This window comes from Varanus komodoensis, unplaced genomic scaffold (assembly GCF_004798865.1).
Source record: "Varanus komodoensis strain SLA01 unplaced genomic scaffold, ASM479886v1 scaffold51, whole genome shotgun sequence".
In the NCBI taxonomy this organism is placed as follows: Eukaryota; Metazoa; Chordata; class Lepidosauria; order Squamata; family Varanidae; genus Varanus; species Varanus komodoensis.
Genome location: NW_025336100.1, coordinates 4,677,791 through 4,703,756, shown reverse-complemented (window position 1 = coordinate 4,703,756; position 25,966 = coordinate 4,677,791). Strand labels below are relative to the sequence as shown.

The window sequence follows — 25,966 nt, the reverse complement described above, 5'->3', positions numbered from 1 at the left end:
GCTGATCAGCAGTATCATTAAGGCTTGAGCCTCCAAGACCTCCCTTTTGAGTGCCATCCACCCCTCCTGAACTCCCTTGCCTTCCAGTACCTTCTCCCAGGATAATTTTCCCAGACCAGCTTTCAATTGACCAAAGTTGGCCCCTTGTGAAGTCTTTTCTCCTAGTACTTGATCTACCACTCATCCCTGATCTCGAAATATAGAATGGAGTGATCACTCCCATCCAGGGCTCTCCTGATCTGTACATCATCCACCACCTGAGGGTACTTTGGGAATTGGCAGAGGTACTCTCCTATCCTCAGCCTCAGGCCTCATGGAAAATGGGAGAAATTCTGGAGGATTGGAGGATGGCATCAGTGGTCTCAATCTTCAAAAAGGGTAGCAGAGGGGACAAGGAGAATTACAGGCTGGTTAGCCTTATGTCCATTCTGGGAAAGATGATGGAAAAGCTCATAATAGGGAGAGTTCTAGAAACCCTGGATAGGGAAGGGAGGTTGGCAGCCATGCAACACAGCTTCCACAAAAATAGGTTCTGGCAGGCAAACCTTGTGGAGTTCTACAATTAGGTTTCAGGGTGGCTAGATGTGGTGAGGATGTCTTGGATGTGGTTTACATGAATTTCAGCAGGGTCTTTGACAAGGTGCTGCATGATATCCTGGTTGAGAAATTGATGAGCTTCAGGATACATTGATACACTGCCCAGTGGGTTAGGGCATGACTGATGAAGTTTAGGCAGAGGGTAACTATCAGTGGGAAGTCATCAGGATGGCGACCAGTGATGAACAGAGTCCTCCAGGGCTTGGTTCTGGGCCCAATTCTGTTCAACCTTTTCATCAATGACCTGGAGGAGGGCATAACCACTCTGCTGTTCAAATTCAGGGTACAGACAGCAGACTAAACATGAGCCAGCAGTCTGATGCTGCGGCTAAGAGGGCAAATGCCACCCTTGGACTTATAGCCAGAGGTGTGGCTTCCCGATCAAGTGAAGTCTGCTGTCATTCCTTAAGATTCTGGTGCACCCACAACTGGAGAACTGCGTCCAATTCTGGGCTCCACATTACAAGAGGGACATAGCAAGGTTGAAATCAGGGTCACAAGGATGGTAGCTGGATTGTGGGGGATGTTATATGAGATGAGATTGTGGGAACTGGGTCTTTTTCAGCTTGGAGGAGACTCTGAAGGTATGTTATAGTGACATACAGGTATGTGAAGGGGTGTCACATAGTGAAGGGTCATGACCTGTTCTCCTCTGTGGTGAAGGGAAGGACACAATCCAATGAGGCAAAGCCAAAGGAACTGGGTTTTAGGTTGGATGTCAGGAAGTTAGTTCCTTATGGCAAGGACCCCTAGGATATGGAATGGGCTTCCATGGGAGGTTCAAGGAAAGACTGGACACCCACATGTTGGACATTACATAAGTGGAGCTGGCTTGTGCCAGGAGTCAGAGTAGATGACCCAGGAGACCCCTTCTGACTATGTTTCCATGTTTCTAACTTGCACAAAATCATTATGAGACTCAAAAACAGTCGGTCTAGAATCTGATCCCTCCAGTTTCGCATCCAGAAAATTCTGTAGAACTCACAAAGACAAACCTGGAATGCAGATTAGACGTGGTAGCTTATAAAAGGCAATTCAGCCATTACCATTTCATTGCATCCTCTCATTTCATTTCATATCTATACTACCCCATAGTCAAAGCTCTACAGGCAGTTTCCAATTGTTAATTGTGTGATCAATTAAGCCAGTGTTTCTCAGCTGGTTCTTCAAGCGGCTAGGAGATATGCAGCAGGGAAGCAAATCTAGGTAGCTGCATTTTTTGTTATTATGCTTCTGTTTTTCATTACAGGGCTCACAGTACTTGTGGCAGGAGGGCAGAGAGAGCTGTAACCCATTGCCCATTATTTGTGAAGGACTGATTTAAAACAAATATCCAGTAACTGAAATATAAAAGTGCAACATGGTTCAGAATCTAAATTAACATAACAATTCATTACAAAACATTCAGTTAGTATCCCAGGATAGATTCATTCCACAGCATCTCCTCCTCAGTTGGTCTGCTGTCTTCAGCCTTCTTTTTCTCCTTCTTGTGTCTTCTGCTTTCCTTTTCAGAAGAAACCTCTTTATTACTTTTATCTTTACTATGCTTTGATTTCCATTCAGTTGCCTCATCTTTCCTTTTCCTTTTCCTTTCAAGGTCCTTTCCTGATTCACTGCACTCTTTTTCTATGTACTGTTTTCTTTTGGGCCTTAAGAATTCTTGGTCAAGATTCCCTTTTCCTTCTCTTGCACTTCCTTCTTCCTTCTTGGGAGTCTTTGGCAGCTTTTGGCTTCTCTTGTAAGAGTTAGAGCCATTACTGGGAGACACAAGTTGGCTGCAATCACTTGGTTCAGCTGATGACGGTTTGCAATGGTCCTGTTTGTAGGTGGACAACTGAAGCACTTGCTCTTCTGCATAACATTCTGTGTTGCACTGAAACACGGGTGTATTTCCTAGTTTTAGTGGATTCCTGTGTGCTAGTGACCAATGTGACAATCTGTTTCCAACAAGGTGTGAAGGTGTGTGTGTTTCTGAGAAAAAAATAGAATGCTGATCTGGTTCATAAATATCCTGAGAAAATAGATCTTGGTCAGAAGTAAAGGCTTCCCCGTGATCATTCATGGTGTCAAACTCTTCCTCTGGTTTTCTAAAATTAGTTTTCGGCTCCAATCCTCTTGCCTTTTGTACTTTAATGTAATCTTCCAATTCATCCTGGAAGGAATTGTATGATTTCTCAGAATTCTTCATCAACTTTATAATCATATTCTCCCTAAAAAAGTAAAATAAAGCATGAACTGAATGGACAGGAATATTAACATAACTTTAACCAAATAAACTGACCTCAAGCTACTGCTAGAAAATGGAAAATATTTCATGAAGATGGCACAAGGTGCTTTCATCTGGGATGAAGTGGTTCTTGTATCTTACTGTAGCACCACAGTACAAGCAACTCATTCAAATATGTTTTCCTTTTACTGAGGATTTCAGAGAAATCTGCAACAGATTCAAATGAGTTCAGATTTCTTTTCATCTGACCAGCAAATTCTGTAGTGGACCAGCTTTTCTAGAGTAACACAGATTCCAGGGACTTTTTTATTTTCTTAATTTTACATAAATTCAGTCTAAAATATGAAATATGAAAAGATAAACCAAACCTTTGCATTTTTCCTCACAGACTTATGCATGAAAATGCTTTTATTAGGGGATGTGTTTATGCATTTTTGGAGGTAAACATTGTTAGAACTGGGTTTGCACAAAATCTGATTCTGTTAATGAATGGATGACAGAATGACATATGCCTGGTAATCCATGAAATACAGACAGAACAAATGTAATCAGATCATAAATTCCCATCCTTTGCTTCTCCATTTTCTTCTTGGTGATACCTCACTCATTATTCAGAGGCGCTCCTCCATGTGTCCTCAACATCTGAAATGAGGCAGATGGCAATGGGGGACTGGTATTTTAATTGTGGCATTCCACTTGTAGAACTCTTTCGCTGAAGGAAAAGGTCTTTTAGGTGCCATGGAAAGAATTCCTACCTTCCTTCCCAAAGTGAACTGTTTCACTGAGTAGTGGTGAATGGGCCAGCTTTGTGTAGGTTAGGAGAGCCCTTAGCATGATACAGCAAAGCCTTCAAAAATCTTAAGTAGCTGTTACAATTAGAGGCCTTCAGACTGCCCCATTTAGTGAAAAGACACCTGCTGAGATCCTAAATATAGCCCCTGCCATGGTACTCCCTATAGGTCCATGAAGGAGGTGTCTTTCATGCCTTCCCTAGGGTGTGGATTGTCCTGCAGCAGCAGGGACTAACAGCTATGTAACTCTCTTCCTCTAATTTCCTGACCTTAAGCTGCATTGACTGCAGGGGTTAAGGGCCTCTTCCACCTAGTGGCTGAAGATGGCATGATAGTTTCCAAACACAGAGATATATTTACAATAGCTGCAATTAATCTATACATTTTAAAAACTAAATAACTCTAAGGTGCATTTTCCCAGGATCCACTTAATAGGCATGCTTAGTTTCAGATGTCTAGGTTACATGAATCATATAAGAATAGTATTGGAAGGGGCCAGAAGGCTGCCAAGTCCAACCTCCTGCTCAGTGCAGGACTGCAAGTTAAGCCATCCTTCTCAGATGGCTGTCCGGTTGCAACCTGACTGCCTTTAGTGTGGGAGAGCCCACAACTTTCTTAGGCAATTGGTTCCATTGGCATAATGCTGTAAGGGTCAGGAAGTTCTTCCTCATCTTCAGAAGAGCACATGTTCTAGGTGCTGACAGTTAGACCTAAAGACAGATATACTATAGATATTCTGGTTCCTGACTTCTAGCTGAGCATATTAGAGGAAGCTGCCCCAGCTGGTCTGGGATAAAAGCAGCCAAATTCCCGGGGAGTGAGCGAGCAGAATGAGTGAACCGGGAGAGCAAACAGGAGTTTGGCAGAGGAGTTGTAGTAGAAGAGGAGACAGAGGCAGGCAGAGGCAAAGGGCTGATGGGCCTAGGCTTGTCTAGCAAACAGCCTCTTCAAAGAGGCCATGTGCTCCTGAGAGCTACAACTGAAAGGGAGTGGCCCAATTACTAGCAGCAGCTGTGTGAGTGGGTGAGTCATTCTGGTACCGAATTCCTAGTTGAGCAGATCAGAGGAAGTTGTCCCAGCTAGTCTAGGGACTCTAGGATAACAACAATCAAACTCCTGGGGAGAGAGTGACCAGAGCATTTGAACAGGGAGAGCTAACAGGAGTTTGGCAGAGGAGATTCCTAACTTTTTTTCCTTTCCCCCTCTTAGGTCTCCTGCTTTGTTTTCTTCCTTATAACACACTCCCATTTTACAGGTAGGACTGTGCTGTTAGCCTTCAGGGAAGACAGGTGAAAACTCTGGTTGTCACTCAGTAAGATAGAATAAAACGGTAGCTGAAAGAATGGATCAAAAAGACTCCCCAGCGATGGTGACCTGCAGTCTGTGCTATGTTCATTTCTCGCCTGAAGTCTACATGGCCTACATGTGCAGCAAGTGCTAGTAGCCCTTTTAGAGGAAGAAGTGAGAGCACTAGAGCAGAGAGTGTCCATCCTCAAGGGAAGAAAATGAACAGTTTTTAGACAGAGCAGGGAAACTGCAAGCGTAGTGCAGAAGCTAGAAGTGCAACAGCAAACTTAGGCAAAAGAGGGGAATCCCAAGGGAAGGGAAAATGAGGAGCAAACTTCCAGGAAAAGGGAGACAGTTAGGCACAAAAGAACTAGAAGGCACTCTTCACCAGTGGAACTCTCCAACCACTTCCAGTTACTGAAGGATGAGACTGGAGGGCAGTCTGCAGGGGAAGAACTGCAAGTCACCCTGTGCAACACTGAAAAAGATGCTAAACATTAACCAAGCGGTGGCAATGATACCAAGGCTTGCAAGAACAAGAAGAGTGTTAATTGTGAGAGACTTCCTGTTGTATGGGATGGAAACACATGTATGTCAGGAAGACCTGTGGACTCAGGTATGTTGTCTCCCTGGAGGGTGGATCGGTGATACAACTGAAAGACTGCCAAGGCTCATACAGCCCACTGACACATATCCCTTCCTTCTCATACATGTTGGAACAAATGACACTGCCAAACAGAACTTTGAAGAAATTACATCAGACTTTGAAGCTTTAGGGAGGAAAGTCAAGAACTCTGGGGCCCAGACAGTTTTTTTCTCCAATCCTTCTAGATTCCAGAAGAGGAAAAGACAGGGAAAGGAAAATACTCCAACTGAATGCTGGGCTATGAAGGTGGTGCTGAGGTGAGAGGTTTGGATTCTGGGACCATGGGCTACACCTCCTGGAAGATGGACTGCTGGCAAGGGATGGGGTGCACCTTACAAGCACTGGAAAGAGTGTGTTTGGTCACAGCACAAAGAAGTTCATCAGGAGGACTTTAACTTGAATCCTACAAGGGAGGCATAAGTACACCTGACCATTAACAACAGACAAAGGCTTATGCGCTACAACAGAGACAGCAGCTCTAACAATGCCCAATAGTTTTCCAAAATATGTAGACAGAAACCTAGAGTAAAAAGCACATGATCTTCAGTGTCTATATATTAATGCCCAGATTGGTGTAATTGAAACTTGGTGGGATGACTCTCTTGAGTGGAATTCAACAATTGAAGGATATAAGCTGTTCAACACCTGAAAGGGAGGCAGAGTTGCACTGTATGTTAAAGATACTTATCTCTGCACAGGAATACAGGAGGATGAGTTTAGTAGCCTCACTGAAAGAGAGCATCTGGATTAATATAAATGGAGCAATGAATAAAAGGAACACAGTGGTTGGAGTCTGTTACTGTCCACCCAGTCAAGGAAAAGACAAGGATGGTACTTTTGAAAAGCAAATTGCCAGTGTTTCAAGGAGGCATGATGTCATAGTTATGGGGCACCTCAATTTTCCTGATATCTGACAAGCATGGCCAAACATCCCCTTCAAGAGTTTCCTAACAGGGGGAGCTGATAATTTCCTCCAAAAGAAAGTGGGGGAAGGAACAAAAAGAATGATTATATCTGACTTAATTCTAACAAACATGGAAGAGCTAGTGGCACTATGGGAACTATAGCGGGGAACTAACCATAGCATACTTGAATTCTTGATTCTAAACGAAGAACGAGCCAAATGTAGCCAGACATGTACCCTGGGTTTTAGGAAAGCCAATTTTAATAAACTCAGAACAATGATAAGGAACGTTCCATGACAAGTGACTCTAATGAGAAAAGGAGTCCGAGATGAGTGGGAAATTTTAAAAAAGGAAATTCTGCAGGCACAGTTACAAACAATTCCAACAAGGAAAAGACAACAGAAGAAGTCCATGTGGCTTCACAAAAAGAGATGATCTGAAAACCAAAAAAGCCATGTATAGGAAGTGACAGGAAGGCAAGGCTACCAAGGAAGAATACAGGCAGGTAGCACAGAACTGTAGGGATGATGTTGGGAAGGCTAAAGCTAGGAATGAACTGAGGCTAGCAAAGGATACTAAAAGCAACAAAAAAGCCTTCTTCAAAATGCCCAAATTAAAAGACAGAGGAAAGAAATGGGGGTTCAATTACTCAGTGTGGATGGCAAAATGACAGATGACAAAGAAAAGGCAGAAGTGCTCAATTCCTACTTTGGTTCAGTCTTCCCCTGAAAGAAGATCTATGATATCTCTGATGAAGGGGAAGTATAAGCCAAAGAAACACTTGGAAGCTCAAGACTGATAGGCAGATTGTCAAGAATCATCTAAGTGGGCTGAATGAGTTCAAATCCCCAGGACCCAATGAACTCCATCCTAGAAAAAAGAAGAACCTGGGAACTACACAGTCTGACATCAATCTCTGGGAAAATTCTGGAGAAGATTTTAATGCAGACAGTCTGCAAACAGCTTGAAAACAATGAAGTGATCACCAGAAGCCAACATAGATTGCGCAAGAACAAATCTTGACAGACTAATCTTTTGATTGGATAACCTACCTGATGGACTGTGGGAATGCTGTGGGAACAGTATATCTTGACTTCAGCAAAGGTTTTGACAAAATGTCCCATAATATCCTGATTAGCAAACTAGCTGAAAGTGGGCTAGACAGAACAGTTCTCTGGTGGATCCACAGCTGGCTACAGAAATGGACTCAAGGAATCCTCATCAGTGGCATCTTCTCAAACTGGGAGAGATAACAAGGGGAGTACTACAGGGTTTAGTGCTGGGCCCAGTGCTCTTCTACATGTTTATTAATGATTTGGATGAGGAAGTACAGAGAATGATCAGATTGGCAGATGACACAAAACTGGGTGGGATAACTAATACCCTTGAAGATAGAAAGAATATTCAGGGTGATATTAACAGGTTAGAGTGATGGACTGAAAAAAACAGAATGAAAATCAGTAGGGACAAATGCCAAGTTCTGCACCTAGGAAAAAGAAACCAAATGCATCACTACAAGTTGGGGAATACTTGGCTCAAAAATACTGCAAGTTAGAAGGATCGCAGAATTGTTGTAGATCACATGCTGAATATGAGAGAACCTTTGGGTTATGAGGTGGCATAGAAGGGAAAATAAATAAATAAATGTCAACAATGTGATGCAGCTGCAAAAAGGGTAGATGATTTTTTAAAGGCAGCTTTAATAGCGGTATCACTGTATCACTTCTGAATCTCATGAAGAACTGGTTCCCCTTTTACTCAGCACTGGTTAGGTCTCATTTGGTGTACAGAGTCCAGTTCTGGGCACCACAGTTTAAGAAAGATGCAGACAAGCTGGAAAGGGTTCAAAGGAGGGCAACAAGGATGATCAGGGGACTGGAAACAAAGCCCTGTAAGGAGAGACTGAAAGAACTCAGCATGTTTAGCCTTGACCAGAGAAGACTGGGGGAGATATGATAGCTCTATTCAAGTACTTCAAAGGTTGTCACAAAGAGGAAGGGCAGGATCTCTTCTTGATCATCCCAGAATCTAGGACATGGAATAATGGGCTAAAGTTACAGGAAGTCAGATTCATGCTTAATATCAGGGAAAATTTCCTGACTGTGAGAACAGTACAACAATGGAACCAATTACTTAGGGAGATTGCAGTCTCTTCCATACTAGAGGCATTCAAGATGCAACTGGGTACCCATCTGAGAGCAATCATTTCATTTCGTTTCATTTTTTTGGAGTCCTGCACTGAGCAGGGAGTTTCAATGATACTATGCTATAGTTTTACGACAGGTTAAACACAGAAAAGCTTTAAAGCAGACTTACACTGTGCCTGCCCCATCTGAAAGAAAGCATACTTCCTGGCACTCCCAGTCATGGTCCCTGACAAGTGCACTGCTACAGCCCCTTAATGGAGGGGTCTGCTGTTCCACTCCCTGGAGGGCGGGCTGCCCCATAGCAGTGGGGAAGAGGGCAGCTGCAGAATGTTGGCCTACTATTTTCCTGTGCTAACAAATGCAAAATGGGAAGTCTTCCACTTAGTGACTGAAGATGGTACTGCAGGCTGCAGATGGACACTTCTAATTTGATCAAAAGTAATGCATTCCAGTCCCATGTGCAACATTTCAGAGATCTTACAGTTTTGTTACTACTGTGTGGAAACACACACCCTTTTTATTCTTATAGATGGCTCTGGTCTATTATAAACTGAGTTGGGTGCTTTTCTCCTACAAACCTTGCAATTCCCAAAAAACACTTGCTGAACCAAGGACTAAAGGGGAAACTGAGCAAAGGACAAAGTATCAGTTCTAGGAAGGCTGCTCAGACAGGGGTGAGGGTCCTTTGGTGCCTCAAATTGGAATGGGCTCCCCAGAGAGGTGTGCTTGGTGCTGAGGCTTTTTTCATTTCAACACCTGTCCAAAACCCTTTTATTTTCCCAGTATTTAAAATGTTAGTACTGTTTTTAATCTTGATTTTATATATTATTTGGGATGCTGTGTCTTACTTATTTATGTTATCGCTGCCCTGAGACACTGTAAAGGGCAGGATATATAAATACTTTAAATAAATAAATAAAACTCCCATCACCCCAACCGATATGCCCAATGGTCCTGGTTGATGATAGTTCCAGTACATCTAGAGTGGCAGAGGTTTCTAATCGAAACTTGAAAAAATAGAATAAAGTAAGGGAATGGACAAACTGGTGCTTACCCCATCATTCCAAGCAGATAGGAAACATTTCCTTTTAAAGAAAGAGAGCATAAGAACTGTAAGATACTATTACAAATTCTTAGCAGAGAGGCCTCCTTCCTTTTGTGCATCTGAACTACAAGTTTGCAGATATGTTTTGCACACATGTGTAGAATCATAGAATTGTAGAGTTGGAAGAGGCCTCGCTCAGTGCAGGACTCCATGTTTACTCATCCCTGACAGAGGGCTGTCCAGCTGCCTCTCGAATGCATATACACACACACGTGTGTGCACACACTTCATTTCTGTGCACGGCTGGAGCAGCACTCAAAACCAAAGATGGAGAATGCTTACTTGGTCTGATGCTTATTTCCTTGCATGTGAGACTGGTACATCTCTATGGATGTGAGGCTGAGAGAGCATACAGAGCATTTGTAGTTGCCCACGCCGACTGCTAAAAGAACAGAAGGCAACAGGTTAAAATCTGTATAGTTCTTGGGTGTGTGGTATCTTACAACTTAAAACAGTAACAACAGAGTACTATGATACACAGTGGCTCTGCCGCTGGCCTGTCCTGCTTCAGATTGCAAGCAGGAAAGGGAACGTGTGAATACTTGTTCCTGTCAAGCCAAGTCACAGCAATCCTGTTCTCTGTTATGTTGGCGTCCAATATGCAGGAACCTCTTTAATATATGGAAAATATGTAAAAAAAGAATGTATTTCCCCAGTGGAATCTGAACCACTGTAGCCCAGCAAAGGCCTGTACCACAGGAGTCTGTTGGCCATGTGGCTCTAAGCAAACTCAGCTGCTTTAAAGAGGAGCGTGTGTGTCTATGCTGCATGCTTACCATTGGCCTTGGATTCTGCAGGGATCGCTTCTGTTCCTATCTCAGCCATCAGTTGCTTACGCACTTCATTCCTTTTGTGCTTCTTACCCACATAGTGTTGATGGGCCATCAGTGGATTGTTGAAGGGTGCTGAGCATAGCTTGCAGTATTTTTCTGGATCATCTAAATCCAGTGCAGTAGTGCAGGATGAAGATGGATCTTCAGCAACAGTGTCCTGTGAGGCCTTTTCTATAGACAACTCTGGCAGAGTTGGAGTCACAAAGGGACCTAAGACAAATGCATTGGAGAAAGGTCAGTCTCCACGCTGCAACAACAAAGGAGGAAAAGAGAGAGAGAAACCAGCAGCCCTCAGGATCAGAATCTACTTAATTTCTGTAGCTTTCCACTATCATGCTATACCTGAAATATGAATACTTGTCCTCAGCATATTTTTATGTGAATTTTTGTCTCTGGTTGGCAGACAGAATAAAGGTCATTCTGAAAATGGCCTCCTACAAATAGCTGGCTAGCATAGGTAGTCACTGCTCCCTCTCTCCCCCTCTGTATTATATGAATTTATGGGGGGAAGCATGAAAGGTAGCGAAAGGAGGAAGAAACTTCCCTTATTTTGTTCCTTGGATAATATTCACTGTTGATTGAAATGACCAATATTCTACCCGCTGGCTCTGACAAACTGAGGATGTAAAATGCTGAATCTTCACCAGGTTGAGCAGTTTGTGTGAGTTGTACAGCCTGATCTCCTGCCAACTGCTTCAGTTTTTTGGTGTGAATCTTTCCCAGGTAGTGTGATTGGGCAACAACTGGGGATGTGAAGATGATGTTGCAAAGCTTGCAGAATGTGTTTTTGTCCACATCTGGGTCCATCTGAAATCAGAATACACATATTTAATCAACTGCTGAGTCTGGGGAGCTGAACCCAGAGAACCTGATACATTCCCACCCCGGACAGATTCCTCACATATTCCTAGTCTGAAAAGTGCAATGATTACTTATTGATCATCAGAGCAGGAGTTTTTGTATGAAGATCTGTGGATCCATGAGAAATGTCAACTGGGGACTGTAACCAATGGTGGGTGGACTTTCAAGTGCTTTATGTTTGTGCCACATGATCACTTATCTCTTATATGCATACACACAGAAGAGTTGATCAAATGCATCTGGAATACTGGATGATGCTGAGGGCCAAACTGCAATAGGCAGAAGACAGCGTGTAGCCCTTGAGCCACAAGTTGCACAGCCCAGGAAAAGGCATTGCTGATGCAGCAGATGAGCTAATATCACAAGATATTCACCTGTGCCTTCAGCTTGCCAGGTTCCTGTCCTTCCTTTTGTTCATTGTGCATCTGTAAGTAAAGTCGGACTTTCTGTGTATGCCTTTTACCCTGGAAAACAAAAGCATCCATTTTATATGGAGAGGCACTTCTCACTTCTCTTTGAGATAAACTGAGTAAGGAAAAAGTCGAGGTGAAATGCTTATAAAGAAACACGATGCAGGACTTGGAATAAAAACACTGGGCATTTCAATACTTGACCTGGCCATGGTGGCACATGCTTAGGTTATAACCAGAATGGAGTGCTGCAATGTATTCTACATGGCTTTAGAAGAGGCTCTAGAAAGCTGAGTAGGGTCCAGAATGTAGCATGGAGGGTGGTAGTAGGTACTTGGTATAAGAGAAAATTACATGCATTTTACAATAGCAGCACTGCTTGCTAATTCATTTCCAGGCACTATTCAAAGAGTTGGCAATTACCTCTTCAGGTAACTTGGGCCAAGGAGCCTAAGAAGCCATCTTCTCTCATACCAGCCTCTCCAGATCCTAAAGTTCTGCCCTGGATGCCAATATCCAACAACTAAAGCCAGAGACTCAACTGGGATGTAGAAAAAGGGCTTCCCTGTGACCATGTCTTGACTCCTTGAACTCCCTTTGGCCGCCCCTTTCTTTACTTTCTGCCACTGGGCTAAGATTGTTCTATTCTGGTGGAATAGATCTGCCATGTTCAGCACTTATTCAAAGCTAATCCCTGTGTTCCCACATGGGTTTTACAGCTTACTTGCTTTTCTGTTGATTTATTGTTGCTGGACTGTAATGTTTTTAATGTTGTAAGCCAGTCTTAGCACTAGGAATGGATCAGATATGTGGATACACATCGTTCAGATAGGTAATAATAAATGTAAAATGAAAATATAAATAATACTACACTTACCTCAGAACATGCCAAGCCTGCTTATTTTTACATTAGTATTAGTCAAAATACCTCACAGTACTTTCAGAAGGTACTTAAGCTTCAACACTGACAAATCTTGATGAGATAGGGGAAGCTTCCAAACTTCTAACAACAGGTATGAATGTCGTGATTTTAATGTGCCATAGTAGTGGAATTAAAATTGAGAAAAATCTTTGACTTGGGTTGGAAAAATTTTACTTGTCTCAACCTACAAAAATGTATCCAGGATGACCAGAAGAACTCTTTGTCTATAAGGCAGCACAGCATGAAAAGGTATCATATACAGGGCAATATTTTTATTGGTCTCAAGTGATGAGATGATCTTTCGTTAGCCTGCTGCTTAGTGCTCACGTACTGATAGAACTTAATTGGCACTGAGAGACAGAAGAGGTTTCTTGTCAAGGCTGGAGCAGAGATTTTGTCTGAATATGTGTTTGTAGTAGCAGGAGTTGGAATGCAGTCAAGCAATGTAGGCATCAAGACAATCAGCACAATCAGCCAAGTTTTTGCCACTGATTGTAAGCAGGCAGATCCATAAATATGCTATCTGTTTTGGGGAAATGCTATTTTGAAAGGCTAACACTACCTGTCTATGTGTTTGCCTGCTCAAGTGGGTTTATTTTTAAAGGAACAGATATGGCCAAAGCACTCATACTCTCTGTTGCTTTTTCCTCCCAAGGAAATGAAGCTTATACTGATGACCCACAGAAACTCCCCTGCTTAAGGAATGGGGGACCACAAAATATCACTAACATGTTCCTTCTCAAACCTTACCTCATAGTGTGCTATTCTTTGTGATTCAAATTGCAGTATAGCCCCACAAACTTTACAGAAAGTGTCTGTGCAAAGTTCTTTTCTTGTCACTTCATCCAATGTATCATCTAAAGTGAATGTTAAAGCAATAGATAGGCATTTATTTCTGCAAGTCACACTGAAAAACTTAAAAGCAAGATGATGTAAGACAGGGATGCAACATACCCACATGGCTGATATATTCCCCCCACCCCCTGCATGTGTTCTCTATTATTCCTAATGCCTGTCCAAAATTAAAAGCCATTCCCAGTCCAGCACAGGAGTGAATAAAAAAACACCCAATGCTGGATCATTAAAATATCAAAATGCCTAGGAAAAAAGTATTTGCCTGGTGCCTAAAAGAAGGCTAGTTTGAGCAGGGCTGTCAAGGACTGGAGATTTTGGAGGATGTTCACTCATAAAGTAACCATAAGCATGAGATGACTTGACAACATGGAACAACAACAACAATAGGTGGCAAAATTGGTAGTGCATGAGCTTTTATATTAGGCTTGGGAACAAACTGGAAGTCGGTGCAGGTAGGCTAGAACTAGAGTTTTATGTTTGAAATGTCAAGTTCTGGTCAAAAGTCTGGTCACCAAATATTGTAACTTTGGCAAATTTTGGTGCCATCTCCAAAGGTACAAAGGCGTTTTTCAAACACAAAGTGCACTGCAATAATCTAACCTCACCTTTTTAGGCACAGACTAGTGAGGCCAGGCTTTTTTCATCCATCTGGGGCACCAGCCAAAGCAGGTAGAAGACAGTTGGTGCCACGGGGATTATTTGTGCTTCCAAACACAGGGATGGATCCAAAATTACCTTCTCAGTGCATACCTGCTCCTTCAGGGGAAATAGGATTGGATCTAGAACAGCTTACATCCATCCATCCAGACTTATGAACCACCCATTAACACTATCACCATCTTATCTGGATTGCGCTTCACTTCATTATTCAGTCCCTTATTGAGGCTCAGCAAATTCACTGTCAAAGCTGCTCATGATGTAAAGGAAAAACAGAGCTGAATGTCACCTTTTCACTATGTATGGGTGTGAAAGCTGGAGAGTGAAGAAAGCCGTCAAGAAGAAAACTGATGTGTTGGAGAAACATGGTGCTGGAGAAGAGCTTGCAAATGCCCTGGGCTGACAGAAAGACAAACAAGTGGGTCCTAGATCAAATCAAGCCAGAACTTTCCCTGGAAGGAAAATTGACAAAACTGAAGCTGTCATAGTTTGGGCACTTCATGAGACTGCAAGACTCACCAGAGAAGGCAATCACTCAAGGGAAAGTTGAAAGCAGAAGGGGGAAATAAAAGGAAGACCCAAATATGAGATAGATTGACTGTGAAAGAAGTCACAGCCTTGAATTTACAAGAGCTGAGCAGGGCTGTCATGGGGAGGACATTTTGGAGATCTTTCATTCATAGGGTTGCCATAAGTAAGAGATGACTTGATAGCACCTAACAACAAATATCATCTTTATGCTCATGATCAGTTCCAGAACTGCATATGCCCCTACTCAGCAGTTTCCTGTAGATGTTACACAACACGGGGGACACGATCAAACCTTGTGGAACTGTCACACTGGTGGCTCCAGAGGGCCAAGCAATATACTTCAAACATTACTGTCTGAAAATGTCTCACCAAGCAGGAGTGGAACCACAGCAAGACAGTGCCTTGAAGGAGAATACCATGATTGATGGTATCAAAAACCACAGAGAGATCAAAGGTTATCAACAGGGACATGCTCCACCTGTGCCTCTTCCAGCAAAGGTCATCATACCAAGCAATCAAGGCAGGTATACCAAGGGTTAACTGAGGCACTACTAACCCAAATTGGAATCTTGACTCAAAAGACTTCAGAAAATCTGTCTCAACACACATATCTGCTCTTCTATATGCAGATGATGCTGTGCTACTTTCTCAAACACAGGTTGGCCTGAGACAGGCACTCCATGTACTAGTTGAGCATTGCCAGCAAGATGGTTTAGAAATTAATTACTCTAAAACCAAAGTTGTGAATTTTGCCAAGTGCCCTAAGATAGGATGTTTGGTGACTTAATAACCATATAATTGAGCAAGTCAAATCCTTCAAATATCTGGGGATTGTCTTTCATGCTATGGGTAACCGCAAATCTCATGCCGACTACATCATCTTAAATGCACCAAAAGCAGTGTCAGCCTTACAAAATATTTATTTCTGTGAAGGTGCACAGCATATACCCACAGCAATAAGTCTTTTCATCTAAGATTTGAGCCCAGCTCCTGTTTGGAGCCTAATTGGGACCCTACAGGTCTTTTCTTCCCTTGGAAAGAGTTCAGTCTAAGTTCCTGAGGACTATCTTCCAAGCACCATGCTGCGTCGCAAACACGGTCCTACAATGCAAATCCAGCCTTCTTAAAATTGAAACTTTGGCTTGGATTCACATCTTTCCTTACTCGCTCAAGCTCCTCTTTGTTCCAGCTGGCTTGGTCCCTCTAACAATGACCGACAGCTTTCAGAGTTTGTGGAGCCAGGCAATACAGGCCAAATTGCTGTTGTACAGTTATCCATGGCCAGCTATCTCCTCAATGGGCTATGAACAGGCGTTAGCAGAACTTAAACAGCAAGCCATTGATCTAGAGCTACAAACAGATTATCCAGTTTTATCCAGAAATACCTTCCTGAACTATTCCACACATCTTTTCCAACCAGCTAGATATCTCAGCAGCGTAACTATCCCCAAATTTAGAAAAGCTTTATCTCTAGCCAGTTTCCGTGCCCTCCCAACAGCTATTACTGAAGGGAGATATTGAAAAACACCCCCTGAACAGAGACTGTGCTCATGTGGGGGAGAAATAATTGAATCAGTGGAGCATGTTATTCATTACTGCCCTCTCTATACAGGTGCTCACCAGGAATTGTTATCCCCACTCCTTTCTAAATATCCTGGTTATTCCGATTCTTTTTACCTTAAGTTACTTTTATCTGATCATTCTGATTTTATCTCCTTATCAGAATGCTTATTTTAATTACTACAATTTTATCAGTATTGTATATTTCTTATTTTAACTAAGTGTCATTTTGTGTTTTATTTATTGGCTAGTCAATGACCGAATAAAGGATTGATTGATTGAAATCTTTCTCAGTTTGGTGACCACCCACTCAAGAAACTTTCCCTGGAAGGGATAATTCAAGACCAGTGTATAGTTGTTCAAAGCTTCCACATTCAGATGTTTTACTTACAAAGTGTTGTACCCTTACCAGTGTTGTCCCCTTTGTGCATACCAGGACCACTCCCTCCCACAAACAGGCATGAATTATTTCCTGGCTCACCATCTGCCCACTCCCAACTAGATTCTATTAGCTACCAGTGACAAAGGTTGTGAAAGCAGGGCACTCTCATTCAAGTGCATTCATTCTTTCATTCATTCATCTCTATCCACCCCACAACTGAAGCTCTTTGGGTAGTTTAAATAGACCATAAAAACAGTTGATAAAAATAGAATAAAAGTATTGTAAAATCAGGAAAAATATTTAAAAGTTTTAAACATATAAAACGGGTAAAACAGACAATAACAAAGAATTTAAAAAAGAGTGACTCTGCAAAACACCCAGTGATCCCCCTGAAATCCTTGGCTGGTTGAGTACGTCTTTAGAAGCCTTAGAAAAGAGGGCTCTCAACACCTGGTGCCAAAACGATGACAGATTCCATGCCAGCTGGCATGGTGGGGGCCACCATTGAGAAGCTGCCTTGTTGCTGCCTTGCACATTTCTACACTGAGTTGACACTCAGAGGAAGGCCCCAGTGGTTGAGTGTAGTGTTCAGGTAGATCAGGGCTGAGAGAGCTGCTCCAACAGGTATTGTGCTCCTAAGACATGTAAAACTTTACAAGTGAAAACCAGCACCTTGAATTGGGACTGGAAGCACACAGGCAACCAATGCAAGGGGGCTAAAACAGGTCTTGTATGTTTGGGCTTGTGGGTCCTGGTTATTGATCTGGTTGCTGCATTTTGCACCAGCTTCTACTTCTGAACTGTCTTCAAGGGCAAACCTATGTAGAATACGCTGCAATAATGCAGTTTAGAGATTATCAAAGAGTAGAATATTGAAGCCAAAGCTAATAAAAGGCACTCCAAGCCACTGATGCCACCCAACCCTCATGTGGCAAAGATGTATCAAGGAGCACTCCCAAGCTATGAACCTGCTCCTTCACTGCAACAGTCTGGAACAGGTTGAATACCACCCCATCTGGACAAAGGAACCACCCACCAGAGCCTCTCAGTCTTGTCTGGACTGAATTTCATTTTGTTGGCTCTCAGCCAGTTCACTGTCATTGCCAGGCTCTGGTTTAGCACATCTACAGTCTCACCTGCTGACGATGAAAAGGAGTAGGAGGGCTGCATGTCATCACCCTACTGATGGCCACACACTCCAAAACTCCAGATGACCCCACTCAGCAGTTTCATGTAGCTGTTGAATAGCATGTCGGACAGCACAGACCCCTGAGGAACGCCATGCCAGAGGATCCATGGGGCTGAAGCACCACCTTCTGGAGACAGCCCTCCATGTAGGGGTGGAACCATGTAGTGCCCCCACGCCCAACTCAGACTGTCACCCCAGAGGGACACCATGGTTGATGGGACTGAAAGCCACTGAGAGTCCAGTAGTATCAACAGGGTTGCGCTCCCACTGACTCTTTCCCAGCATGGGTCATCATGAAGGGCAATTAAGGCTGTTTCTGTGCCAAAGCCAGGCTTCAATCTGAAATTAAATGGATCCAGATAATCAGTCTCATCCAAGAGTGTCTTGAGTTGATTAGCAGCCACCCTCCTTAGACCCTTGCCCAGGAAATGGAAGTTTGCTACCAGCCTGAAGATGTTCAGTTCTTTGGGGTCAAGGGACGAGTTCTTCAGAAGTGATATTTTTAAAGCAGCCTGGGGCCACCCTCTCTCACAAAGAGGCATTGATGGCCTCCCTGATGCAGCTGGTTATCCCTTCCTTGCGGGCTTTTCTCTGCCAAGAGGGGCAAGGATCCAGTACAGAGGTGGTTGTAGAAACCTGAAATGGGCCTGAAATAATCCCCATGTGTCCCTGCGGCCTGAACATAATGTGCCCCAAACAACCTTGAACAGTTTTGCTGGGTGGCAAAGAACATTCTGGGTAGAGGCAACGATGTATTGTTGATTTGCCCCCCTCACTGCCTCAAAAGATACCTGATTGTAGGCATACACTAGGTTTCTGTTGCATTCTCTGGAAGTTTTCCTCTGTCTGCACTCCAGCCATCCAGTTGTTTCATCACTCTCAGCTCCAGGCTGTACCACAGAGCCATGCAAGCTCTACAACACAGAGGGCACTTAGAAGTGATTACATCAACCACATGGGTCATTTCTGCATTCCACAGAGTGACCAGAGCTTTGACAAGTGTGCCAGCCATGTCAGCTGGAAAATTCCCAAAGCTCTCTGGAAACCATTTGGGTCCATTAGACTCCAGGGGGGAATTGTCTTAATGGTTCCCTCACCCTTGTGGAGGGGAAAAACTGCCATCAATCCAAATCACAGCAGGAGGTGATCTGACCATGTCTGAGTTGAAGTCCCCCACACTCAGAGCACCATCCTCATGTTCATCCAAGAAGACCAAGTCTAGACTATGCCCTGCCACATATATATTTATTATATATTTATGTTGCAAGTTGTAATCTACCAGATATGGAGACAGCACTAATTAACCACCCCAAATAACTGTGCATGATATGTTAACAAGCACACATTCTTTTCAGGAAAATCCTACTATTTTCTAAGAAAGTTAGAAAGTTGAAGCTATAGAAAGGGGTATAAATACATGTAATAAATAATAAATAAATAATAAAGCCCTAAGTGATTCGAACCCCAAATGCCCCCTCATTGAGAACTTCAGAGGAGGCCATTCTCCATGTACCACTGGGGAAATGTTCTACACATGTACAAAAGAGTCTTCGCTGTGCTAGCATCCTGACTCTGGAATGCCTCCCAGAGGAAAAATAACATTGGCATCAACTCCCTTTTTTGATGCCAAATTACATTCCTGTTTGCATTTTGGGGAGAATTTTGAAATTTCATGAGATATGTAATCTATATTGTTGGATGGATGCTTTCATCATATTTATGTCTTAACTTTTTAAGGCTATACACTGTTTTTATAATTGTATGTCCACTGCCTTGAGGTGACAGTCCGGGGAAATCACAGTCTACTGATATGTGAAACCATGATGACATATTCAGTCTGATAGCTGAGAATCTCGTAACAGATAAACATTACTTTTTTCAAGAGAAAAACTGTACCACTTCTAGCATCCATATCTGCACTGGTGACATGTTCAATATGTGGCAGCAATGCATTTTCCCCTAGTCTTCTGGGTAAACACAGGGACTAAAACACCTTGCTCCTACTCTAGAAGGTACCTCTTCAGAAACCTCCTCTAATAAGTAGTTCACAGTGGTTGCTATGAATAGAAGCTACTTCACTGTTAGAGTCTGTTAATTCTGCCAAAATATGCACTGCAAAATGTTTAGACTGTTTTTTTTTCCAGTGTGAAGAAAGGCCTGAGCTCAGTTTGAGAGACTATGAGTGATGAAATAACTTTGAGGGTAGGTAGGAGGCCATTATGGAAAGGAAGTAGGGTCTTAGAACTTTGAGGCTGATTTTGATATGGATATAAAGGGCAGAATATCAGATTAGATGAAGTGGCCTCACTGGGCATAACATATTACTCTATTGCAAGATTTTCAGGAAATGCTGAACATGGTGGCCACATATACTGCTCAGTAACCGTTGCATTCGCTCATATATTAGGTTTTTAATTGTGTTTCTGCATTTGTGAGGAAACTGAGTTATATTACCATGTTAGCATATAGTAACAAATATTAAATTTGATGCTTTGTTATATTTGAGAATGTTATGATATTCCCATCATTAAAATTAGCTCACTACATTTAGGAAATAAAAAACAATGCACATGTGCTTTCTATATTGCCATTCTGTCATGTTTCCTGTTGCCTCAAAGGCTTCATGTCCAAGTATACAAGAAAAGTCTCAGGTTTTTCCATTAGCAGAATATTTACGCATGTATTTCAGGATGGACTAGGATACTAAATTCTGTGAAATTAATTCAAAATAACAGTAGAAAGTGCGCTGCAAAGTATTGGTGTGTTACACAAAACACTTTTTCATTTTTGTGTTGCAAATGATAACTCTTCTAAGTGAGTAACAGACATTTCCCTAACCATTTACTCAATAGCTACTAGCTATTGCTTCTGGAATGTTCTGGACATGTCCTATTTGTTTTTCTGTTTTTTTTTAATGCTCATGAGAAGGAAGTTCCAGAGCCAAACTAGGCATGACATCAAACTCATGGTTGGTCCATGAGTGCTTTTTTAAATTGACAATTAATTAATTAAAAGCGTTTCTATCCTGTCCTTCACTAGGATCTCATGATGGTGATACAAGAATAAGGCACAGCATCAATCAAATAACAAATAAAAACCAATTTTAAAAACAATGCCAGATCTTAAAATATTAAGAAAATAAAAAGGGGTTGGCCTGGTGCCAAAATGAAAAAGTGTTGGTGCCATGTTCAGCTCCCTGGGGAGCAGGTTCCAAAGCTAGGGTGTCACTGCAGAGAAGGCCCTTCTTTGGGTAGCCACTCTCCTGATCTTCAAAGAGGGTTCTTGAAGAAGGGCCTCCAACTAAGATCTTACAGGGTGGGCAGTTATATATGGAAGGACACGTTCCTTCAGATACCCAGGTCAAAAACTGTTTAGGGCTTTATAAGTCATCCTCAACACCTTAAATTGGGCCCATACTTTGGGCTTCAAACACCAAGTTCCATGGGATACTGGCTGGAGGATTGGGGGCAATATGTGGGGCACAACCAACAGTGAAAGAACCCATGCTACATGGCTTGTGGGCAGGACAGGTTATTTTGTCATGCGAACCCACCATTTATCTGAAAGTTTGGGGTGAATGACGTGTGTATCATTTTGACAAATGAACTGTTTCTTCTAACATTTATCATGACCTGTGGTAGGCTAGTACTCAAGCAAAATGTTTGTGATGGATCCTCTCTGTATCAATGGTGGGCCTGGTGATGTCCACAAATCATTTTATAGAAAATTAGTCAAACAACTGCCTTAAAACTGAGCTGGTATCATGGACATTATAGCTGTAATAAGTGACGCTTAGAACTCATCACTAGTGACAACACTGGCTAGCTTGCCAGCACTGTTTTTGTGGGGTTACCGAATGCAGGACCCTTTGTTGGTTGACAGACATTCCTAACAAAACCAGTTTGTAGGTTGTTTGCCCCCTTCATTATGTAACACTACATCTGCAGTAGCCACACTGGCATGGTCAGTGTTATAGATGTGTTGGCTAGGCCTTCCATAAGAAAAGGTTCTTGAATAGCCTTTGGTATAGTAGAGGTTGCAGGGCTAGAGTGCACTTCAAGATTTTCTGGATGCGCTCTGAGTGTGGGAAAACTCTGGAAAAATATACTCTGTTAGGCAGCAGCATTTATGCTAGTCTGGCACATACACCACGTATGTGAAATAAACGCTCTCTTGGCAAGGAGCCTTTGCTAGCATATCAGCAAATTCCAAGGCAACAGCACCTGGATATTTCTATGTGTATCCACACCTTAAATACCTACTAAAACCATTTGTCATTTTTGTTGTTGCAGGTACTCAAATGTAATGAAACAAGTTTGCTTGAATAACTGTTGCAAACCTATCTAAATATTTTGTGAGACCAGAGCAATTCATCTAAATTATAGCTTTGGCAATGTACAGCTAAATGCAACAAAGTCAGAAATAGAAAAGAACTGAAAACTTGTTGCAGCACAAAGAGCAACAACAGGCAATACCAGCTTGATTAATCTAATTCTAATTGCATCAGCTCCTCCAAAAGATGTAAAAGAATCAAGTGACCTGCTTATTCACCTCCAAAACTGTTAATCCTGGAAACCATTTTTATGATCCACGGATAAAGTATATAATTACAATCTTGGCTCAATCCTAGTCCCTTTATTTGAAATATATTTCAAATTTGAAATATATTTTTATTTGAAATATCTGTTCTACAGCTTTAATGCCTTCACGACACAATCCAAGTCCTTTTTCTTCAACAAGAGTATACAGTGGTTCCTTGGCTCACGAACTTAATCCGTTCCAGGACTCTGGTCATGACCCAAACTGGTCTTTATCCAAGTTAAATTTCCCCATAAATTTCATTGTAAATAAGGTTAATCCATTCTGTAACTATTTTTTTAAATCAGAAAAACGTGAAGCAAAGTGACAAAGAACAACAAAGATCACGGCCATCTCACCCCACCCAAGCGCAAGCGTGGCCATCTCCCCGCCCTGCCAGCAAGTCCGGGATTGTGCCCATCATCCCGGTGCACTGGGGGAGGGAGAGACGGCCGTGATCATGCTGGCGGTGGGGGGAAGAGATGGCCAAGATCGCAGTTGCGCTCCTGCAGGAAAGACGGGCGCAATCATGGGTGCGCTCCTGCAGGAAAGACGGGTGCAATCATGGGTGCGCTCCTGCTGGAAAGATGGGCGCAATCTCAGCCATCTCCCCCCCACGCATGATCGTGGTCATCTCCCCACTCAGGGGTGGGGGAGATGGTTGCCATCGCGGTCGCCACCCAATGCAGAGTTTGCGACCTGATTTGCTCGTGAACTGAGGCGTTCATGAGCCGAGGTACCACTGTACTAGTAAATACACACAACAGGGTTGGGCTAGGATCAGCTTTCTCCGAAAGGGCAGACTCTGCTCGCAAAAGATCCCTCTCCTCAGTTTTTCTTGGTTCCACTCACCCCACACTCACACAAGTTTGTGTGGCATTTTCTGGAGCCCTGAGGGGGTACCATGGGAAGGAGAGAGTGGTGAAGTCTTCGTTCATCAGTGCAGTTGAGCCAACATAGATCTGCATCCAACTGAATTCCTAGTTTGGGTGATATTGGATAACCAATTTGGGGACAAGTTATAAAATTGGAGGTATTGTCAAGTGCAGAAGAAACTAACTCTTGTCTTTTACATGCAAATATGTGAAAAGCATCAACTACAAAACAGGGGGTGCTCTCTTTCAGATCCTATGCTATGCAGAATCTGTAACTGCAAAGAGTGTATTCAGGCTGAGCAATTCCTCTTCGCTTAGAGACCCTGGCTGTTCATTTAAATGCTTATCCTGGCAGTATGCTGTCTGCTACATGACTCCCATTTGATGCAGCAAGCAGACAGTCCTGTGGCCTCCAAGAAACACACACTCACCTCTTTCTCCCTTTTACATATGGTTCAACTGAGATGGTAAAAACCCTAAATTAGTGCTTCAAGTCAGAAACAGACTTGATAAAGCCAATAAAGCAAGCTTAGTCCTGGCAAATCAGTGCTTGGTGGGCATCTTGTCTGTTCAGGAGCTGGTGTTTATAAAAAATAAAACAGTTGGATGTTAATTTAAATTGGATTTTTTAAAGATTAAAAAAAAACTCAATTGAAAGTTTCCTATTTAAGATACATTATAGTGCAAAAGTTATTCATCATAAAATAAGTATTAGTTTTTAATTATGTATCATGAGGTTGCATATTCATGCAATGTTTAAATGTTTCAGTAAATGAATTCCATTAATCCATTCACAATGTCATGCTCTTCTAGAAGTTTCTGGAAGATTATTGGGCAGCTTTTCTATCTACAAGATATTATCACAGATGCTTGGTTTCAGTTTTCAAAAGTATGAATTTGTGCCTGCAGGGATCACATGCCTCTTCTTCACAGCAGAAATGTTATACAACGAAGATAGAGTTGAGAAAAACACCTTAATCCAATTGTTCTTTTGCAAATCTATGTACCCTTACTTCCTAAGTACTAAGTTTCCAAAAATTCAATGAACAGAATAAGATTATTGGGAGTGGGACAGACCTGCACAAGAAGCTAAGTGTGAGGACAGAGGGGCAAGCAGTACAAATGAAAGTGAAACCTTTTGAGCAGAATACTCCACAGGGCTTTGGATCTTTTTGCATATAGCCTGAAGTTATCATATTATTCTTTTCCTGGAGAAAACCTATAATGGAGCAGGCTGTAAAAGAGACCCAAGTCTGGGACTATTTTAATGAAGTTCCTCTACCTACGGGTAAGGCATGTGTGCAAATTATGTAGAAAACCATGATTTAAATTTAGACTGATTAGTGATTTAAATCATGATTTAAACGGATTTGATTTAAATCAAATCTACCCTGCTGGTGTTCAACCTTTTCTGGATGAAACTGCACTCCTGATAAAGCAGAGGTGGTTCTCTGATGTTTTGTCCTGCAATGCACACATTCCTAGTCATTAACAATGAGGATCATAGGAATCATAGGCCAAAACATTTGGAAGGCTACAAGTTGTCCATCCCAGCACTAAAGGTCAATAGTTTGAGTGCTCATATATACACCGATGGCATCAGTGGCACAGGTCAATCTTTGCCAGCTGAGGTTGGTGGCATGACTGCAACCCCTCCTGGGCAGAGATAGCCTGGCCACAGCTTGCCAGATGTTGGTACTCTCTAGGTTTATGTTGGGAACGGTCTCTGGAAACATAGTTTGCTACTGCTTAAGGAGCTATGCTAACTTCCAGCCTATATCTGAGCACAACTCAAGGTTCCAGTCTATTTCATTTTCAATTCAAGGTGCCAGTCCCTGCACAACTTTTGGTTAACTAAGGAATGTCTGCTTGTACCACAACCTACTCATGCATGAAGATAATCTGTGAAGGCCGTTCTCCAGGTACTCTCACCATGTGAGATGAGGTGGCTGGTAACTGTGAAAAGCGTGAAAAGAGGTTTCTTGATGGAGCCCAATTTATGGATTTTCCTTCCCAGGGAGGTTTGCATAGCCCCATCCTAATATCCTTCTGGCAGCAGGCAAATGCCTTATTTCTCAAGATGTTACAAACATCACAGGACTATTAAAATATATTGATATTTGTATTGTTGGTTGTATTCTGTTTTATTGTTAGTGATTTGCTTCTATTTTTATGAGTGCTTTGCCTTAAAATCACCATGGACATTATGTATTGAATAGTAGCATGCAAGTTCATAAAAGAAGAGAATAAATGTAAAGTCTTATTTATTTAGCTGAAATTGATGTTTGCTTAAAAGATATAACGTTTTGCCCATTTCTCTTTCCCTCAGCCTCTGCCTGCAAGCCACTGTTGCAGTTGGGAAAACAGCCTAACTACACTGCTACAACATTATTTCAATTAATCTAATTGATTAAAACCTTTTGATCAATTAAAAAACTGCCCCTGATTAACTAGGCAGCACATTTAAAATGCATTATATTAATTGAAACATGTACCATTATATAAGCATTTTTCCTTCTTTCTTCCTCTTCTATGGTAGAAGTTACTGCAATGGGTATGCATCATCTAGAAATTAAGAAATGGCCTTCTCTTCAAAATTACTGGGTCA

General features: G+C 42.2%; 1 protein-coding gene across 5 annotated transcripts; it reads right to left on the bottom strand.

The window, feature by feature from the left end:
• Positions 1 to 1,525: 1,525 nt before the first annotated feature.
• Positions 1,526 to 25,966, bottom strand: KRCC1 (lysine rich coiled-coil 1). Of its 5 annotated transcripts, none has more exons than XM_044447413.1 (7): positions 25,854 to 25,966; positions 13,482 to 13,588; positions 11,774 to 11,863; positions 11,183 to 11,345; positions 10,482 to 10,748; positions 9,988 to 10,087; positions 1,526 to 2,807 (listed from the first exon to the last, which is right to left on the bottom strand). In XM_044447413.1, exons 1-7 carry the CDS (start codon positions 25,921 to 25,923, stop codon positions 2,006 to 2,008), a joined length of 1,599 nt encoding a protein of 532 aa, XP_044303348.1. In that variant the 5' UTR covers positions 25,924 to 25,966; the 3' UTR covers positions 1,526 to 2,005. The 5 variants fall into 5 exon arrangements, with proteins under 5 accessions (XP_044303348.1, XP_044303351.1, XP_044303350.1 ...); XM_044447416.1 differs by lacking the exon at positions 25,854 to 25,966 and adding an exon at positions 23,336 to 23,439; XM_044447415.1 differs by lacking the exon at positions 25,854 to 25,966 and adding an exon at positions 18,697 to 18,751.

Coding starts and splice junctions, on each gene's coding strand:
- KRCC1 (XM_044447413.1), bottom strand. CDS start 25,923: ATGATGCATACCCATTGCAGTAACTTCTACCATAGAAGAGGAAGAAAG. Junction 11,864..13,481: donor AAAGAATAGCACACTATGAG/GTAAGGTTTGAG, acceptor TTTGTTTTCCAG/GGTAAAAGGCATACACAGAA. Junction 10,749..11,182: donor CACACAAACTGCTCAACCTG/GTGAAGATTCAG, acceptor CATTTGTCTTAG/GTCCCTTTGTGACTCCAACT.